This window comes from Mirounga angustirostris, unplaced genomic scaffold, assembly GCF_029215605.1.
Source record: "Mirounga angustirostris isolate CCGP_5_RB_7025 unplaced genomic scaffold, mMirAng1.0.hap1 SCAF_12, whole genome shotgun sequence".
NCBI classification, from domain to species: Eukaryota; Metazoa; Chordata; class Mammalia; order Carnivora; family Phocidae; genus Mirounga; species Mirounga angustirostris.
This window is the reverse complement of record NW_026991720.1, coordinates 13,665,026-13,681,507: the sequence shown is the minus strand read 5'-3', so window position 1 is coordinate 13,681,507 and position 16,482 is coordinate 13,665,026. Positions and strand designations below refer to the sequence as shown.

Genomic DNA, 16,482 nt, shown 5'->3' with positions numbered 1-16,482 from the left:
GCAGAATCAGTTTGTTGATATTTTACTGAGCGTTCAAAAGGCAGAAGTTAAAGCCCTCACTCTCACAGTGCTAGAAGCAAGGTGACAGGACAGACACATAAAAACACAATTCATTAGTTCTTGCTTAATGACAATGGATGATATAACAATAATCATATATATCATACATACTGGTTTCTTTTTAAGGATTTATTTATTTTAGAGAGAGAAAGAGAACACAGCATGAGTAGGGGGAGGGGTAGAGGGAGAGGGAGACTGTCCAACAGACTCCCCACTGAGCCCCATGCAGGGCTCGATGCAGGGCTCGATCCCACGACATGAGATCATGACTGAAATCACAGGTCGGACACTTAACCGACTGAGCCTCCCATGTACTGTTAACAATATTGACAACAGATAAATATGGCTTTCAAGTCAGAGGCACCTCGGTTTGAATCTTGGCTGTATTTTTTTCATTTTAAAGTAAGAACTCTCGGGGCACCTGGGTAGCTCAGTTGGTTGAGTATCTGACTCTTTCTTTTTGTTTGTTTGTTTTTGAGTATCTGACTCTTGATTTTGGCTCAGGTCACGATCTCAGGGTCATGAGATCAAGCCCTGTGTCGGGCTCCACACTGAGCATGGAGCCTGCTTAAGATTCTCTCTCTCCCCCTCTCCCTCTACGCCCCCGTGCCAAATAAATAAATAACTCTCTCTTCCTTCCCTAGACTGGAACTTGACTGGTGCAGAGGCCAAATTCATCTTGTTTGCTGTGCCTAGTATGCAGTAAATAGTCAAAAAATACTTGTAAGATGAATGAGTGGATGAGTCAATACATGTTAACATTCCCAGAGTACAGCACACATTCTAATTCTTGATATTACTAAATGGCAAGGAGTGTTGCAATGATTATAGTTATTGTCTAAGATCCCAGACATCTGGGGTGACCTCACAATCACGGAGGCCTATGTGAAAACTGAAAGAGAAGAAGGATGGCTTGCTGGAAGACTGTATGGATTTATGAAGTTCAAGCGAGAGGCAAGGATGATGAAGCCAGAGGCAGAGGGTCCTCTCCATGTGGTTGTTGCACCCAAGGATTTTTTGAGGTTCTGTTTCCAGAAGGACGCTATGGCCCCAGAAGGGGCCAGGGACTGGGGTGCAGAGCTGTGGTCACCAAGCCCACCGTAGAGTGTGAGACAGAGAGTCAGAGGAAAGGGCTCCATCTGGAGAGAAAACAGCACTGCTGAGACAGGATGGGCAAAGCTGACTTTGCAGACAGATGCAGCTGTAAAGATGTAAGGCTCGAGGATAATTAAAAAGCCCATGCATCCTAGTAGTTAGGAAAACAAATCCCGGGATGGAATGGGGAGAGGGCCTGAAGCTGCCATGGGCCCGTCCTCTCCACAACTGGACACCAGTCAGATCTTCCACTGACCACTGTGGTCTCAGGTTCTGCAGCGCGTGGGGATGATTTCCAGGAGGCTCATCGCAAGGACTCGGAAAAGAACCCGTCCTTAGTCCAAGGAAGTGGGGATAGAGAGGAGGGAAAGGCAGTAGAGAAAGGAAGGAAGTGGAGAATCTAGGCTAACGTCTACACTCTCAGGGGAGAAAAGCTCTTACTTGTCAGCCAATTTGTAGCTCAGGCTTTCAGTCTGGATGTGGCTGCCCTTGGCTGGCCTGCACACTGTCATCATGTCAGCACCAAGAGGAGCTCCAAGTCGCCTGGGGGAACAGGGATGCACACTCAGTGAGTCACGACAGCAAATCTAGGGCCCACACCCCAAACTATTTATCCCTGTTAGAGTCCACCCGGGAGTGGGGCGGGGTGGGGGGGGCGGGATGTCTAACTGCAACACACCCTCCAGAATCCCTGACCCAGGAGAGGGGGCAAGGGCACAGAATCCTGAGATCCTCCTGGATACAGACCCCATACCAACCACCCTCTTCTCAGACCGCATGCCAATCTCACGTGTGTCTGTGCATGCGCACGTGTGTGTAAGCAAAACATAAATACCAGCACAACCTGACACTTTTTCAGGCTCTCTAAAACCTGTGATGAGCTAATAGTCGCCAAAGAAGACATGAGTCGTTTCTTTACTTGAAACAAGAAATATACCACCTGCCAAAGCAGAAACATCTGCACAGAGGTACTCCTGTGCTGGCGCTCGGGCAGGCATGGACGCACCCCATCCTTGGCCTTGGAGCCCTGCCAACCCAGGGAAGAAAACACGTAGCCACTAGGTCATCTGTCTGGTCTAAGGAAAAGTAGGTGGCTCTGGCAAACCCAGGAATCCCACGCGCCTCAAACCTGCCGAATATTAAGGACCACGTGGATGCCAAAGCAGCGGCCTCAGCGCAGTGGTGGTTTTATGACACGCCAGTGCCTGACGTTCAAATGAAGTGAAGTAGCTGATTAAAATGCATAATTTCAAGAGCAAGGCCCATCAGAACTCTGTGTCTTCAACGTGAGGACAAATGGACATTGCTCAGGTGGACGTGGCTAGGAAGCTGAGACCCAGCGGAGAATGGAGGACGCCAACAGGATGGGAGATGCAAGTCTTCTGTAAGGCATGAACACTGCATGGCTGGTCCCTCCTGATGGGGATGAGGTGACTCTTTGACTTGAGGTTCAAGGAGTACTGAGATACTGGAGATTCACATTTCTTTTCCACTGACCCTCAAGGGAATCCCTCTCAAGTTCCAAGATTTCCATCCCCTCTCCCAGGAGAGTTTCCCTGCCAGGTGACAGGGTGGCTGCCCAAATTCCTGGCCTAGGCATCCCCATCCTGCAAGAAATCAAAGGGCTGGACTTCAAGACATGCATATAACTCCTGGGAATAAGGAGAGGGAGGCCAGAAGCAGGAAGAGGAAAAGAAAAGGAGAGTGAGCTCTGGGTAACAAATTAAAAAGAAGGGGGTTGGGCCTGGTGAGCTGAAAAGACAGGAAGAGAATAGGCTGGTCCAAGAAGGTGTGAGTTTGGGGAGGGGGGCAGAGCTTAGGACTGCCCACGGAGCTCAGCTGCCCCTTGCCCAGTCACATGGCACCCTACCTTTTGGGGTACGGCAGTGCTGAAAGCAAGCCCAGCTCTTTAAAGAAGTCAGGCCTAGGACTCTCCCCTCCCGTTATGGAAGAGAGCCCCGAAGGGCCTTTCAGAACAGGAAGGAACTCATCGCCTCTCTCATAACGCTCCACAAAGCTTCTGGTCAACTATACTTCAATAAAAAAAAAAAAGAAAGAAAAGCTTCTGGAGCCTCTCCATTTGGCTGGACTGAAAGACACTGCCCTTCTGTCCTGCATCTGGCAGAGGGCCCGTTGGATGTCAAGGACAGGGGCCGCTCCCCCCACTGCCTCCCTCATGCCTGCACTCTGCACCCACACAGCCAACCGCAGGGATGCAGCCTTGTTCTGCGTGAGCAGCAACTCTCTCCACCACCCTCTTCTTCCAAGCAGACATACCCCTTTCCCTGGCTCTAGGAGCAGGTGCCAGGCTCTGTGCAGGATGCGCCGCGGCCTCAAGGATGAGTAAGATGCGGCGTCTGCCCTCAGGGAGAATACCCAGGACTGTGCTTGGGTCACTACCAGCCCTGGCATCTGGCTTTCCCCAAAAGAAAACAATTTCCCTATACTTCCCAGAAAGCCAGAGCTTTTTCAAAAGGAACAAAAGCCGTTGTGTCTCATGCACAGAGAACTGTGTATGGAGTCCGAGGTTGAAGGTCACAGAAGCACTTAAACAATATGGTACTGAAGTGAACTCGATTCCCATCGGGCACTAATAACTTCGAGGACTAAAACCACGGTCTCTAGAGAAATAGCTGATGCCATATTCTGAAAAGCAAGTTCAAGTGGGCTTCAGGGGCTGGAACTGAGGGAGCAAAGGACGCCCCCACCACTCAGCAATCAGCCCGCCAGCATTTCTGAATTCACGGAGGAACAGAAAATGCTGCCTCCACAAAGGCATTTTTCCCTTTTCACCTTTTCACCTGTGATGTTTAAAAATCATTAATTAGGTGACAAGCCCAGCCTAATTTGCTGATTGGAAGTACTCTGTCACTTATATTACCATAACTTCACTATCACTTTGTAGATCTGGGATTATAAGACGGAGCTATTTCCCCAAGTGTGGTCCACTGGGAATCTGTTCGAGTCCTCTGGCGGACCTCGTTGGGCAGGTAGACTCCGGGGCACCACTCCAACGTCCCAAAACCCACTGTCTGGGCACTGGCCTGAAGCTGCACTTAAATACGGTCAATCAAAGGCCTCGGGTGATTTTTACACAACCCGACATTCTTTATTTCTTCCTGGGCAATTTGGCCTTGTGATCCCGACTGGTTTCCAGGAGGTATAATGAAGGCATGACTAATAAATACACATTTTCCCACTCAACTGCTTTCCATAAAAATAGAACTTCCCATTCACCAGATGGGCTTAATTAGTACTAATAATTTTAATTCAATTTAAAATGTCATACACAATTCTGAAGCTCGATGATGGGTACGTGAAGATACGTTTTAGTGAGATGCTTCTAGTCCATCTCAAAGACCCACAGAAAATGTAATTGCTTCAGCCTGACATTACCAGATTAAAAACCTGTGTTATTTTATAATTCCTTTATGTTTACCCACGAAGGCTTAAAGTTCCAGCCTGACCTCTGAAAACACCATTTTTCTTTTTTTAAGGGCCCTGGAGTACTAAAAGGTGAAGTCATTAATTAAAAAACAAGTATCTCCCCATGAGAGCATCAAGATTTTTTTTTTATTTCTTTTTTTTTAAAGATTTTATTCATTTATTTGACAGACAGAGACATAGCGAGAGAGGGAATACAAGCAGGGGGAGTGGGAGAGGGAGAAGCAGGCTTCCTGCTGAGCAGGGAGTCCGACGGGGGGGCTCGATCCCAGGACCCCGGGACCATGACCTGAGCCGAAGGCAGACGCTTAATGACTGAGCCACCCAGGTGCCCCGAGCATCAAGATTTTAAAACAGATATAAAGTGTCCCCCCCACCCAGTAGGAAGGAGGAAGTGACCATATTAGATCTTCTCCTGAACACAGTTCTTACAGGAGAGCCTGAGGGTGCCTGAAGGAGGGAGGGCGTGCGGCCACCAGGGAAAGGAAGGGGGAAGCAGCTCCTTCAGAATCCTGCCCATGCCTGCCTGCCTGCTTCGTTCCCTCCGCTGCCATTTGGGGAACCAGCCTGGTGAGGCCGGTGTAGTCTCCACTGCCCAGAGCCCAGTGAGACAGCTACCTGTGGCCTGGCCTCTCAGAGTGTTCGCACTCGTAACAGAGATTTGTTCATGTTTTATTCTGAGCATTGATTAATTGTCCATTTATCATACTACAAATTATATAGGGTGCCACTGAGCTCTCACCAACATTAATAACATTCTTCCTATTAACTCTGCTGGGTTTTTTTTTTTAAGATTTTATTTATTTATTTGACAGAGACACAGTGAGAGAGGGGACACAAGCAGGGGGAGTGGGAGAGGGAGAAGCAGGCCTCCCGCCGAGCAGGGAGCCCGATGCGGGGCTCGATCCCAGGACCCTGGGATCATGACCTGAGCCGAAGGCAGACGCTTAACGACTGAGCCACCCAGGCGCCCCTCTGCTGGGGTTTTTATGGTACAGCAGGGAGGTAATACATGATCTACAAAAATGTTGCTATCAAAGTCAACCTATAAAAAGAAGTTCAGATATTACTGTTTCAGACATTACTAGAAAAACAAGCTGGGCATGTATAAGCCATGGGGAGTGAGGGGTGGAGAGACTGGTTTTCCCCAAATCTTAAAACAAAAACAGTGATTTAAATAAAAAGTGAAATCTGGAAATGTCAATCAACTAATAAACAACAACAACAACAACAACAACAACAACAACAAAAAATATATATATATATATATATATACACACACAATGGAATACTATTTAGCCATAAAAAGAAGTGAAGTACTGTTAGATGCCACAATATGGATGAATCTTTGAAAACACAGTAAGTGAAAAAGCTAGACACAAAAAGCCACATACTGTATGATTCTATTTATAGGAAATGTCCAGGCAAGTCCATAGAGGGAAAGGGAACTGGGATTGATTGCCAATAAGTAAGGGTTTCTTTTGGGGATGATAGAAATATTCTGGAATTAGATAGTGGTCTTTATAACTATCAATATATAGTGAATAACTACAAGTCACTAAATTGTACACTTCAAACTGGTACATTCTATGTGAGTTATATCTCAAAAATATATGCATCTTCAGTGAAAACAAAAATAAGAAATTTGGGCAGGGGAAGAAGATGGAGTGAGGAATAAAACACACACAACTATAATTTTCCAGTGCCCTCTACTGCTCTGAGGTTAGTATGTTAATTCTGGAATATAGGTAAATACACATTATATTCACTTGATTCATAAGATGGTCATACTTGATATACTGAATGAAAAAATACAATTTACATCACAAATGACTGCGCACTAATACAATTCAATTTTAAATGGCTTTTCCTTGTGTCGCAAATAAAGCTGTAAGTTGTTCAGCTTTAATGATTCTAGTAACTGTTATTTTTATCAGTTTATAAACAGCAAACACAAAATTGAGAAGGAACCACAACAATTACTGCAGAACAAAAATAGTTATTTTTCTCAACTGAGCATTCTTCACGGCAAGCATAGGTGGAAGGTGTTTGCTTTCAGAAACTATGCTGAGAAGGAAGAAAAACAGCACCGTCACAACCAAGCGGCTCTGGCTGCGTCGAGCTGCTCAGTGAAGCTCCCTCCGAGCCTCTGGAGGCTTCATTCTCGTCTTCTTCAAGCAAAACAGTTTAAAAAAAAAAAAAACAACTAAATGGATTGCTCTAGTATTTTACATAATACCTTTATTTTTTTGATTTTGGAGTATTTTCAAAGCAAACCTATTTCTTCACATTTGGACAAGGACAGAAGACTGAAGCGGGTGAGGAACAAGAGAAGGCGAAGGCTACGCGCCACCTCAGAACCCAGGGGGCCATTTTGGCGACTCGCAGCCTGCACTCTTGAGCCAAATGCTTAAACCATGGCTGCACAAAACACCACGCACCAGGACCAGAAACTAGGTCCCCAGCGCACCACACCGGGCAAAGACAGTGGCGGTACCAAGGTAATGATTTTTCTGCTAACAACCATCAAAGTCTTCCTATTTCTAGGAGTTCTGCTCTTGAGCCCAGAAGATTCCCCCTTCAAATAAGAGTGTTCAAGAAGGGTCTAATGAACAAACGAACACATACCATTTTCTTATATTTACCATATCCGTCAACAGATGACTGGATAAACATGTGGTTTGGCTTTACAATGGAATATTATTCGGCCATAAAAAGGAATGAAGGACTGTACACGCTATGACGTGGATGAACCTTGGAAACACCATACTAAATGAAAAAAAAAAAAACCAACGAACAGTGACAAAAGACCAACCATGTTATATGATTCCATTTACGTGAAATGTCCAGGACAGGCAACACAAGAGAGACAGAAAGCAGATTAGTTGGGTGGGGGGAAGGGGTAACTGGGTGATAGGCATTAAGGAGGGCACGTGATGTGATGAGCACTGAGTGTTATGTGCAAATGATGATCACTGAACTCTATCTTTGAAACTAATAATACCTTATATGTTAATTAAAAAGAAAAAAGCAGATTAGTTGTTGCCAGGGCTGGGTAAGGGGAGGTGGGGAGTGACTGCTAACAGGTACGGGGTTTTTTTGCGGGGGGGGTGGTGGGAGAAGTGATGAAAATGTTCTCAATTAGGTAGTGGTGATGGTTGTACCAATAAATAGGCTAAAGATCACGTGACTGTACACTTTAAAAAGGGTGAATTTTATGGTATGTGAATTGTATCTTAATAAAGCTGTCATGGAAAAAAAAAAGAAAAAAAGCAGGAAGGACTGCTGAAAGGGAGGAGTCCTGGCCCTACCACAGACCCAGTGAATCAGACCGCCAGAGGGCCCCAGGAATATGCATTTCTAAGCTCCCCAGGGAATGCATGCTACAGTCTAAGAGCCCATAATCCATATTTATCTTCCTGCCGCTTGTGTCCTGAGTCGGCAACAGAAACACTCTCCTACGCCCTCTGCTTTGGAAGGCAGTCTTTACTCCAGCGTGTCTGCTCCTATTTCAGAGCACCTCTAAAATCTGATGGAGGAGGTATCAACACAGAGTGAGTTGCTCCTGTCCCTCGAGCCCAAGGGTAAATGCTTCAAGTACTGTGTCCCTATACAGACTCCAATACCAAGGCTCGTTTTCATTCTAAAGGAGGCCTAGGACAAAAAGTATAATCTGAGTAATTTTAAGACTTTCTGTGGGTATGAAAACTCAGTTACCGGACAATAATATTTTCTTTTAACAAGTTGGTCAGTATTTTCCTGACCTACACCTGTCAGTTTGTCTGACAAATGAAGCCACTGGGAATCTGTGGCTAGAGCAGCCTAGCAGCAGGCTAGACCACACTTTGTGATGCTCCTAAGGCCAGAGGCAGCTGAAGATTTTTATTCTTCTCGCTTATAAACCCGGTTTTCACACCTGCAGAACATTCTTATGTACAGAGATGTATTTGGCCACCTTCGTAGGATGGAAACACATTTTCGCTTGACAATATCTGCAAACCATGCTTTTTCCGTCACTCACTTGCAATGCAGAAATACTTCCATATGTTGCCTTTAGGTTGTCCATTTTGTAGAGGGTAAAAAGAGAAAAAGTACAATTAGGTGGCCATACGAGCGCTAAGCTCCGGTGTGTATATGGTTCTAGCGCTGTCAGCCCTCCCAAGTGAATGCTTGGAACTACTGCTGTCACCTCTCTGGAAAAAGTTACTATGCATCTGCCACAAATCATCAAAGTATGAGTTATGAAATTATGAAATATGCTGGGTGCCTGGGTGGCTCAGTTGGTTAAGCGACTGCCTTCGGCTCAGGTCATGATCCTGGAGTCCCGGGATCGAGTCCCGCATCGGGCTCCCTGCTCGGCAGGGAGTCTGCTTCTCCCTCCGACCCTCCCCCCTCTCATGTGCTCTCTCTCATTCTCTCTCTCAAATAAATAAATAAACTCTTAAAAAAAATTAAAAAAAAAAGAAATTATGAAATATGCTCACATTGCCAAAATATGGCTTAAGAATCTGAATTCTGGGGGCGCCTGGGTGGCTCAGTTGGTTGGGCGACTGCCTTCGGCTCAGGTCATGATCCTGGAGTCCCTGGATCGAGTCCCACATCAGGCTCCCGGCTCGGTGGGGAGTCTGCTTCTCCCTCTGACCCTCCTCCCTCTCATGCTCTCTGTCTCTCATTCTCTCTGTCTCAAATAAATAAATAAAATCTTTAAAAAAAAAAAAAAAAAAAAGAATCTGAATTCTGGTAAATATATTTTAAGTAAAAAAGTACAGGGGCTCCAGGCTGACTCAGTTGGTGGAGCATGTGACTACTGATCTGGGGTTTGTGAGTTCAAGCCCCACGTTGGGTGTAGAGCCTAATTAAAAACAAACAAACAAACAAACAAAAACTGCATTGCAGTGGTATTATCCTCATTTTAAAAAATTAAAAGTATACTTTCTTTTTTTTGTTTATTATAGGTCACCAAACTGGGAGGACTCAGGTTCTAACTTCTTTCAACCCCAAATATTTATTTTTTAAAGATTTTATTTATTTGACACAGAGAGAGCACGAACAGGAGACAGAGAGCAAGCACAAGCAGGGGGAACCGCAGGCAGGGGAGAAGCAGGCTCCCTGGGGAGAAGCAGGCTCCCTGCTTCTGAGCAAGGAGCCCGATGCGGGACTCGATCGCAGGACCCCGGGATCATGACCGGAGCCGAAAGCAGCTGCTCAACCAACTGAGCCACCCAGGTGCCCCAACCCCAAATATTTAAACTTGCTTTTCTTTCTCTCTGTTCTGGGCTAGCCAGAAACCACTTCTTATTTCTAACTTCTATGGAAGTCTGGAGTCTGCTTCTCCCTCTCCCTCTGTGATCTCTCTTGCTCTCACTCTCTCTCAAATAAATAAATAAATAAATAAATCTTTAAGGAAAAAAAAGAATCCTAAATATGGAAAAACATATGCATAAATGTTTATAGGTATTACTTATAATATTGCAAACTTAAAAATAACTTAAATGTCAAACAATATAATGGTAACATAAACCACGATATAGTTATTTGATAGAATATTATAGAGCACATCAAATTATGTTTAAAGAGGGGCTCCCGGCTGGCTCACTCTTGATCTCGGGGTGGTGAGTTTGAGCCCCACACTGGGTGCAGAGATTACTTTAAAAAAAAAAACTGTGTTGGGGTGCCCTGGTGGCTCAGTGGGTTAGGCCTCTGACTCTTGGTTTCTGCTCAGGTCATGATCTCAGGATCCTGGGATGGAGCCTCATGTGCCTCCCAGCTCAGCGGGGAGTCTGCCTCTCTGCCTCTCTGCCCCTGCTCTCATGCTCAAATGAATAAAAATAAATAAAAAATAAATAAAAATAAATCTTAAAAAAAAAAAACTATGCTTAAGGAGAATACAATTCTTTTTTTTTTTAAAGGTTCTTCTTTTTTTTTTTTTAAAGATTTTATTTATTTATTTGAGAGAGAGAGAATGAGACAGAGAGCATGAGAGGGAGGAGGGTCAGAGGGAGAAGCAGACTCCCCGCCGAGCAGGGAGCCTGATGCGGGACTCAATCCTGGGACTCCAGGATCATGACCTGAGCTGAAGGCAGTCGCTTAACCAACTGAGCCACCCAGGCGCCCCAAGGAGAATATAATTCTGTAAGGACAGAAAGGAGATTAGTGCTTGCCTAGGCGGAGAGCGGGTAGGGCAAGAAAAATGGGAATGATTGCTAATGGGTATGGGGTTTCTTTCTGAGGCAATGAAAATGTCCTAAAATTGATTGTGGTGACGGTTGCACAAGTCTGTAAACATGCTGAAAACCATTAAACTGTACCCTTTAAATGGGCGAACTGTAATGTATGTGAAGTCTCTCTCAATAAAACTCTTATTTAAAAAAATAAATTTCTGTGGGTGTCTCGGTCTGCCCTGTGGCGCCCCCAGCAGGTCCTTCGTTGCCTTGCAGCCACAACCAGGCCTGCAGGGCGTTGGCTCACCTGAGCCCCTCCGGCCACCACGCGCTTTGCTACCGCACAGCAATCTCCAAAATGGAAGCGTAAGCGACACTGTATTCGCATTACCTCCTTCCCCTTACTTGACCACCAGGACCTGCATTCTGGCCTCCCACTTCCCAGTACAGCTGTTTCATTGGGTCCAAAGAGAGACTATAGGGAAACCTACGGCTAACAGAAAAATAATCATATAATTCATTCTTCCAACTAACAGTTGTGTCTACTGTGCAAAGGGAACTGAGTGAAGCCTGGGAGAAATATAAAGTAAAGACACTGATTTGCCCTCTGAGAGTTTTCATTCTTGTACAGGAGAGACGATGCACAAGACAATACTGTATTATACACTTGGAAGTTGCTAAGGGAGTAGATCTTAAATGTTCTCACTACATACACACACACGTTAACTGTGTGAGGTGATAGGTGTGTTAACTAACCTTCACAGTGTATACATATATCATATAATCCTATCATCGTGTTGTATACTTTAAACTTATCCAAAGTTATATGTCAATTATGTCTCAATAAAGCTGGGGGGAAAGACGCACATGAGTGCCTCCAACGCAAAACACAATATGATAAGCAAAACAGTGAAAGCAAGATCCCTTTGTAGATCTGGGCTCGAAGGATGGGCTGAATTTCCTTTGGGGTATAAGGGTGAAGGCATAGATGTTTGCATGATCTCAGGACAACTAAACGTTGAAGCACAAACCACAGAACGAAAAGCAGCACCAATTCCATAAGGAGATTACACTGAACTGAGGGCTGGATTCCTTTCAGGGGTCAATCAAGTGAACAAAGGCAGAATCTGTGAACACAATTTGTGTAGATTTTCTGAAAGCTTTTACCAAGATACTACTGTAAGCGTAACGACCTTACATATTTTTTTATTTGGAAATGATTTCAGTTTGCAGTACAGTTGCCAGAATTTTACAGAAAACTCTTCTAAACCCTTTATACAAATTTACCAAGTTTTAACATTCTCTCAATGGAAGACTGCTTTAAAATGCTGTTTTGGAGGCTTAGGGAAAGTAAGTTCTAGGCAGGCACTAGAAGTCTTGAGTGCTCATGAATCCAAAAGAAAACAATCTTACAAAACCAGTTTACTGAAGTAAGCAAGCACAGCCAGGTCCAAAAGACAACTCGACCCCCAACCTACCCTAACCCTCCACCAGGACCTCCCAGGAGGACACTGACAACTTTAAAACCAGAATACCAGACATGGAAGACAAGCTAGGAAAACACTGAAAAATACAAAAGAGTGGGGGGGGGTTGGGGGTTGGGGGGCCACCACTATATATTAAAACATACTATAAAGCCTCTACAACTAAAACAGTGTGCTACTGCCAGAAGAACAGATAAATAGACTGGTGGAACAAAATAGAAAGCCTAGACCCAACTACACATAGAACTTTATATATGATAGGGGCGCCTGGGTGGCTCAGTCGGTTAAACGTCTGCCTTCGGCTCAGGTCCTGATCTCAGGGTCCTGGAATGGAGCCCTGCATCAGGCTCCCTACTCAGCAGTGAGTCTATTTCTCTTTCCCTCTGCCCCTCCATCAGCTTGTGCTCTCTCTCTCTCTCAAATAAAAAACAGAAAAGAACTTTATATATGATAAAGGTAGCATCTTAAATCACTAGGGCAAAAGTGGACTTTTTAATAAATGATGCTGTAATAACCAAATAGGCCAAAAATGTTCAAGTAAGATCACACTGCAACTCTCATGTGCCTGGGGCACCTGGCTGACTCAGTCTGTAGAGCATATGACTCTTGGTCTCAGGGTAGTGAGTTCAAGCCCCACATTGGGCATGGAGCTTACTTAAAAAAAAAAAAATGATGTACCTGCAGTTCTGGTGAACTGAGGATAATCCGCATCTTTTTCAGAGCCAGAAAACCAGCTGCAGGCAAGAACTAGTTTCACAAGGGGACTGCAGCCTTGAGGGGCTAACAGGAGACCCTGAAGGATCTGACCAGTGCCTGCCATAACTCCCGAAGGGCTCTAACTGCCTCAAAACCTGCTATGATTTCAGTGAAGTTTTTAAAAGTCTGATTCTTGGGGCGCCTGGGTGGCTCAGTTGGTTAAGCGTCTGCCTTTGGCTCAGGTCATGATCTCGGGCCCGGGATCAAGTCACACATCATGCTCCCTGCTCACTGGGGAGTCTGCTTCTCCCTCTGCCTGCCACTCCCCCTGCTTGTGTGCACTTGCGCGCTCCCTCTCTGACAAATAAATAAAATCTTTTTTTTTTTTAAAGACTTTATTTATTTATTTATTTATTTATTTGACACAGAGAGAGAGCGAGAGCAGGAACACAAGCAGGGGGAGTGGGAAAGGGAGAAGCAGGCTTCCCGCTGAGCAGGGAGCCCCATGCGGGGCTTGATCCCAGGACCCTGGGATCATGACCTGAGCCAAAGGCAGATGCTTAACGACTGAGCCACCCAGGCGCCCCTAAATAAAATCTTAAAAAAAAAAAAAAAAGTCTGATTCTTCTTCTAGGGCAGCCCTAGAGCTTATAATACATTTGTGCAGCACCTGATATCCATACTATACACACATTATAACATATATAACCGCCCTCCCTCCCACAAATTTCCAGGTGTGTTACTGTTATCCTTATTTTGAAGGTGAGAAGATCAAGGTTCAGAGACTTGCCCAGAATCACAACTGTTTAAGAGACAGAACAGGGGGGCCCCTGGGTGGCACAATCCGTTAAGTGTCTGACTCCTGGTTTCAGCTTAGGTCATGATCTTAGGGTCCTGGGATCGGGTTCTGGGATCGAGCCCTGTGTTGAGCCCCATGTCAGGCTCCTTGCTCAGCGTGCAGTCTGCTGGAGATTCTCTTCTCCCTCTGCCCTTCCCACCATGCTTGCTCTTTCTCGCTCTCTCTAAAATAAATAAATAAAATCTTAAAAAAAATAAAAGAGACAGAACAGGGAATTTGTAACTCTCTACTCCAAATTCTATATTTTGGCCCTCAAACCTCCTTATCTGCTCTCTCAGCACCTTCAACTAGAACCAGCCTGGATTGACACCTCTCACAACCTGATGCAAGAATCTGCTAATTGGTGATGCCGAGACCCGGGGGGACAGTAACCTCAGAGTCTGACCCACAGGGGTCAGGCTCCTTCGGGGAGCCTGACTTTCTTCTAAGGGCAGCAAGCAGGAAATGGCTTTCATTCATAACCTTTGGGAAGGTCAGGGTAAAGAAATTAGCACTGTTACATCCTGTGATCTGTCAGGCATTGATTTAAGCACTTCACAAACATAATTCTAGAAGTAATGCATCGCCCAAGACAAATGAAAACATATGTCCACATATGTTCTTCTACACTAATATTCATATCAGCATTATTCATAATGGCCATAAAGTGGAAATAATCCAAATGCCATCAACTGATGAACAGATAACTAAATCTGGTATACCCATACCATGGAATATTCTTCAGTTATAAAAGCAACGAAGTACTGATACATGTTACAACGTGAACCTTGAAAACATTACGCTAAATGAACAGAAGCCAGTCACAAAAGCCCATACATCGTTTGAGTCCATTTATCCGAAATGTCCAGAACAGGGAAAGCTATAGAGACATAAAGTAGATAAGTGGTCACTTAGGGCTGAGGGGAAAGGAGAGGGAGTTAGGGGGTGACGGCTAAGGGGTAGGAATGGGTTTCTTCTTCCCTGTGGTGAAAATGTTCTAAACCACTGTGGTGGTGGTTGCACAACTCTGTGAATATACTAAAAGCCATCAAATTGTATGCTTTCAGTAGATGAATTTTTTTTTTTTTTTTTTTTTAATTCATGAGAGAGAGAGAAAGAGGCAGAGGGAGAAAAAGGCTTCCCACTGAGCAGGGAGCCCGATGCGGGACTCGATCCGAGGACCCTGGGGATCGTGACCTGAGCCGAAGACAGACGCTTAACCGACTGAGCCACCCAGGCGTCCCCAGTAGATGAATGTTTATGGTAAGTAAATTATTCCTTAATAAAGCTATTACCAAAAAAAGAAAGGAAGGGGGTGGGCAGAGGAAGGAAAGAAGGATCAATCCAAGCATCCAGCACCATGTACCAAGCACATAATAGGAAGTCATAAGAGCATCACTGAGATTTTAAAAGAGACATGTCTGGTCCCAAAGCCCTTGCTCCAGAATGCCATTACTTCCTTCACAGGCAGTATCTCTGACGAAGTACTTAGCGAACGAATCCAAGAAACTAGGATACTTATGAATACAGTGGTAAAACAAATGAACACAAAACGGTCACAGAAACATAACACGGGTAGTAGACATGGCAGGCGCTATGCGGAGCTTGCCTACCTCACAAGCAGGTCCCCTTTTCTACAAAGCGTCCTATCCCTCATCCGAAGGGTTCCAGGGTCGCCGGCAGCCATCTTTGAATGATGATCCCACCCACACCCACAGCTGATTGGCTCTAGAGGAGGCCCGACTCAAGTCGGGCCAATCAGATTCCACTCCTAGGGAGTTGCGCCGATCTGCGTGGCTGGAACATGGAATCCCGAGCCTGCGAGGGAGCCATTTCCCAGCTTGTGGAGTAAGGAGCCGGGAGGCCTGCGCTGTTGGGGAGACTGATGCCAGTGCGCCGATGGCTTAGCAGCCCCTGGATCCAGTCCCCTTTTGAGGCTAGGCAGCAGTCCTGCCCGTGGGTTCCACCAGACATCTTCATACCTTTGTTTAGGCAACCAAAAGAATCCCCCCCGCAACGCCTAGTGCCGTGTTAAATCTGTGTTCATCTGCTATGTTCAACGACTTTCCCAAAGCGAAAAAGTAAAACTACTGTATGTGTGAGATTTTTGGGGGGACGATATTTATTTATTTAAGATTTCATTTATTTATTTGACAGAGACACGGCGAGGGAGGAAACACAAGCGGGAGGAGTGGGAGAGGGAGAAGCAGGCTCCCCGCTGAGCAGGGAGCCCAATGCGGGGCTCGATCCCCGGACCCTGGGACCCTGACCTGAGCTGAAGGCAGATGCTTAACGACTGAGCCACCCAGGAGCCGCAGATTTTATTTATTTTTTAGAGAGAGAGAGGGCATAGAGAGAGTGAAAAGCAGATTCCTAGCTGAGTCGAGAGCCTGACCTGGGGCTCCACCCCAGGACCCTGGCATCAGGACCTGAGCCCTAGGCAGACGCTTAACCCACTGAGCCACCCAGGCGCCCCTGTATGTGTGAGTTTTAAACATGAATCTGCATCGATATCCATGAAGCTAAGCTAGCTTCAGCTACTAAGGAAACTAACCCCCCCCCCCCCTTGGGTTTGCCTCCAGCCTGGCACAGGAGGTTGGGTGCGAAGTGATCATTCCCGTGACACGATTGAGGGGCAGAAGAGCAGCTCTCAAGAAGTCCTTTTCCCTCCCTGAGGCTCTTCATGACACTGGAGGTGCTGGAA

General features: G+C 45.6%; 1 protein-coding gene across 7 annotated transcripts in view; it reads right to left on the bottom strand.

Annotated features, from left to right (window-relative positions):
* The window catches only part of DENND2A (DENN domain containing 2A), a 97,266-nt gene that overhangs the window by 67,090 nt on the left and 13,694 nt on the right, over positions 1-16,482 (bottom strand). For 6 of the 7 annotated variants that reach the window (XR_010406340.1, XR_010406341.1, XM_045864180.3 and 3 more), the window contains exon 2: positions 1,597-1,698. Coding sequence is in view for 5 of the 7 variants with exons in the window: in XM_045864180.3 (XP_045720136.2) it covers positions 1,597-1,670 (74 nt within the window). In the remaining 2 variants the exon portion in view is untranslated. Of the gene's footprint in view, positions 1-1,596; positions 1,699-3,025; positions 3,045-16,482 lie in introns of those variants that run through there. The other variant, XM_064574882.1, reaches the window with a different exon arrangement.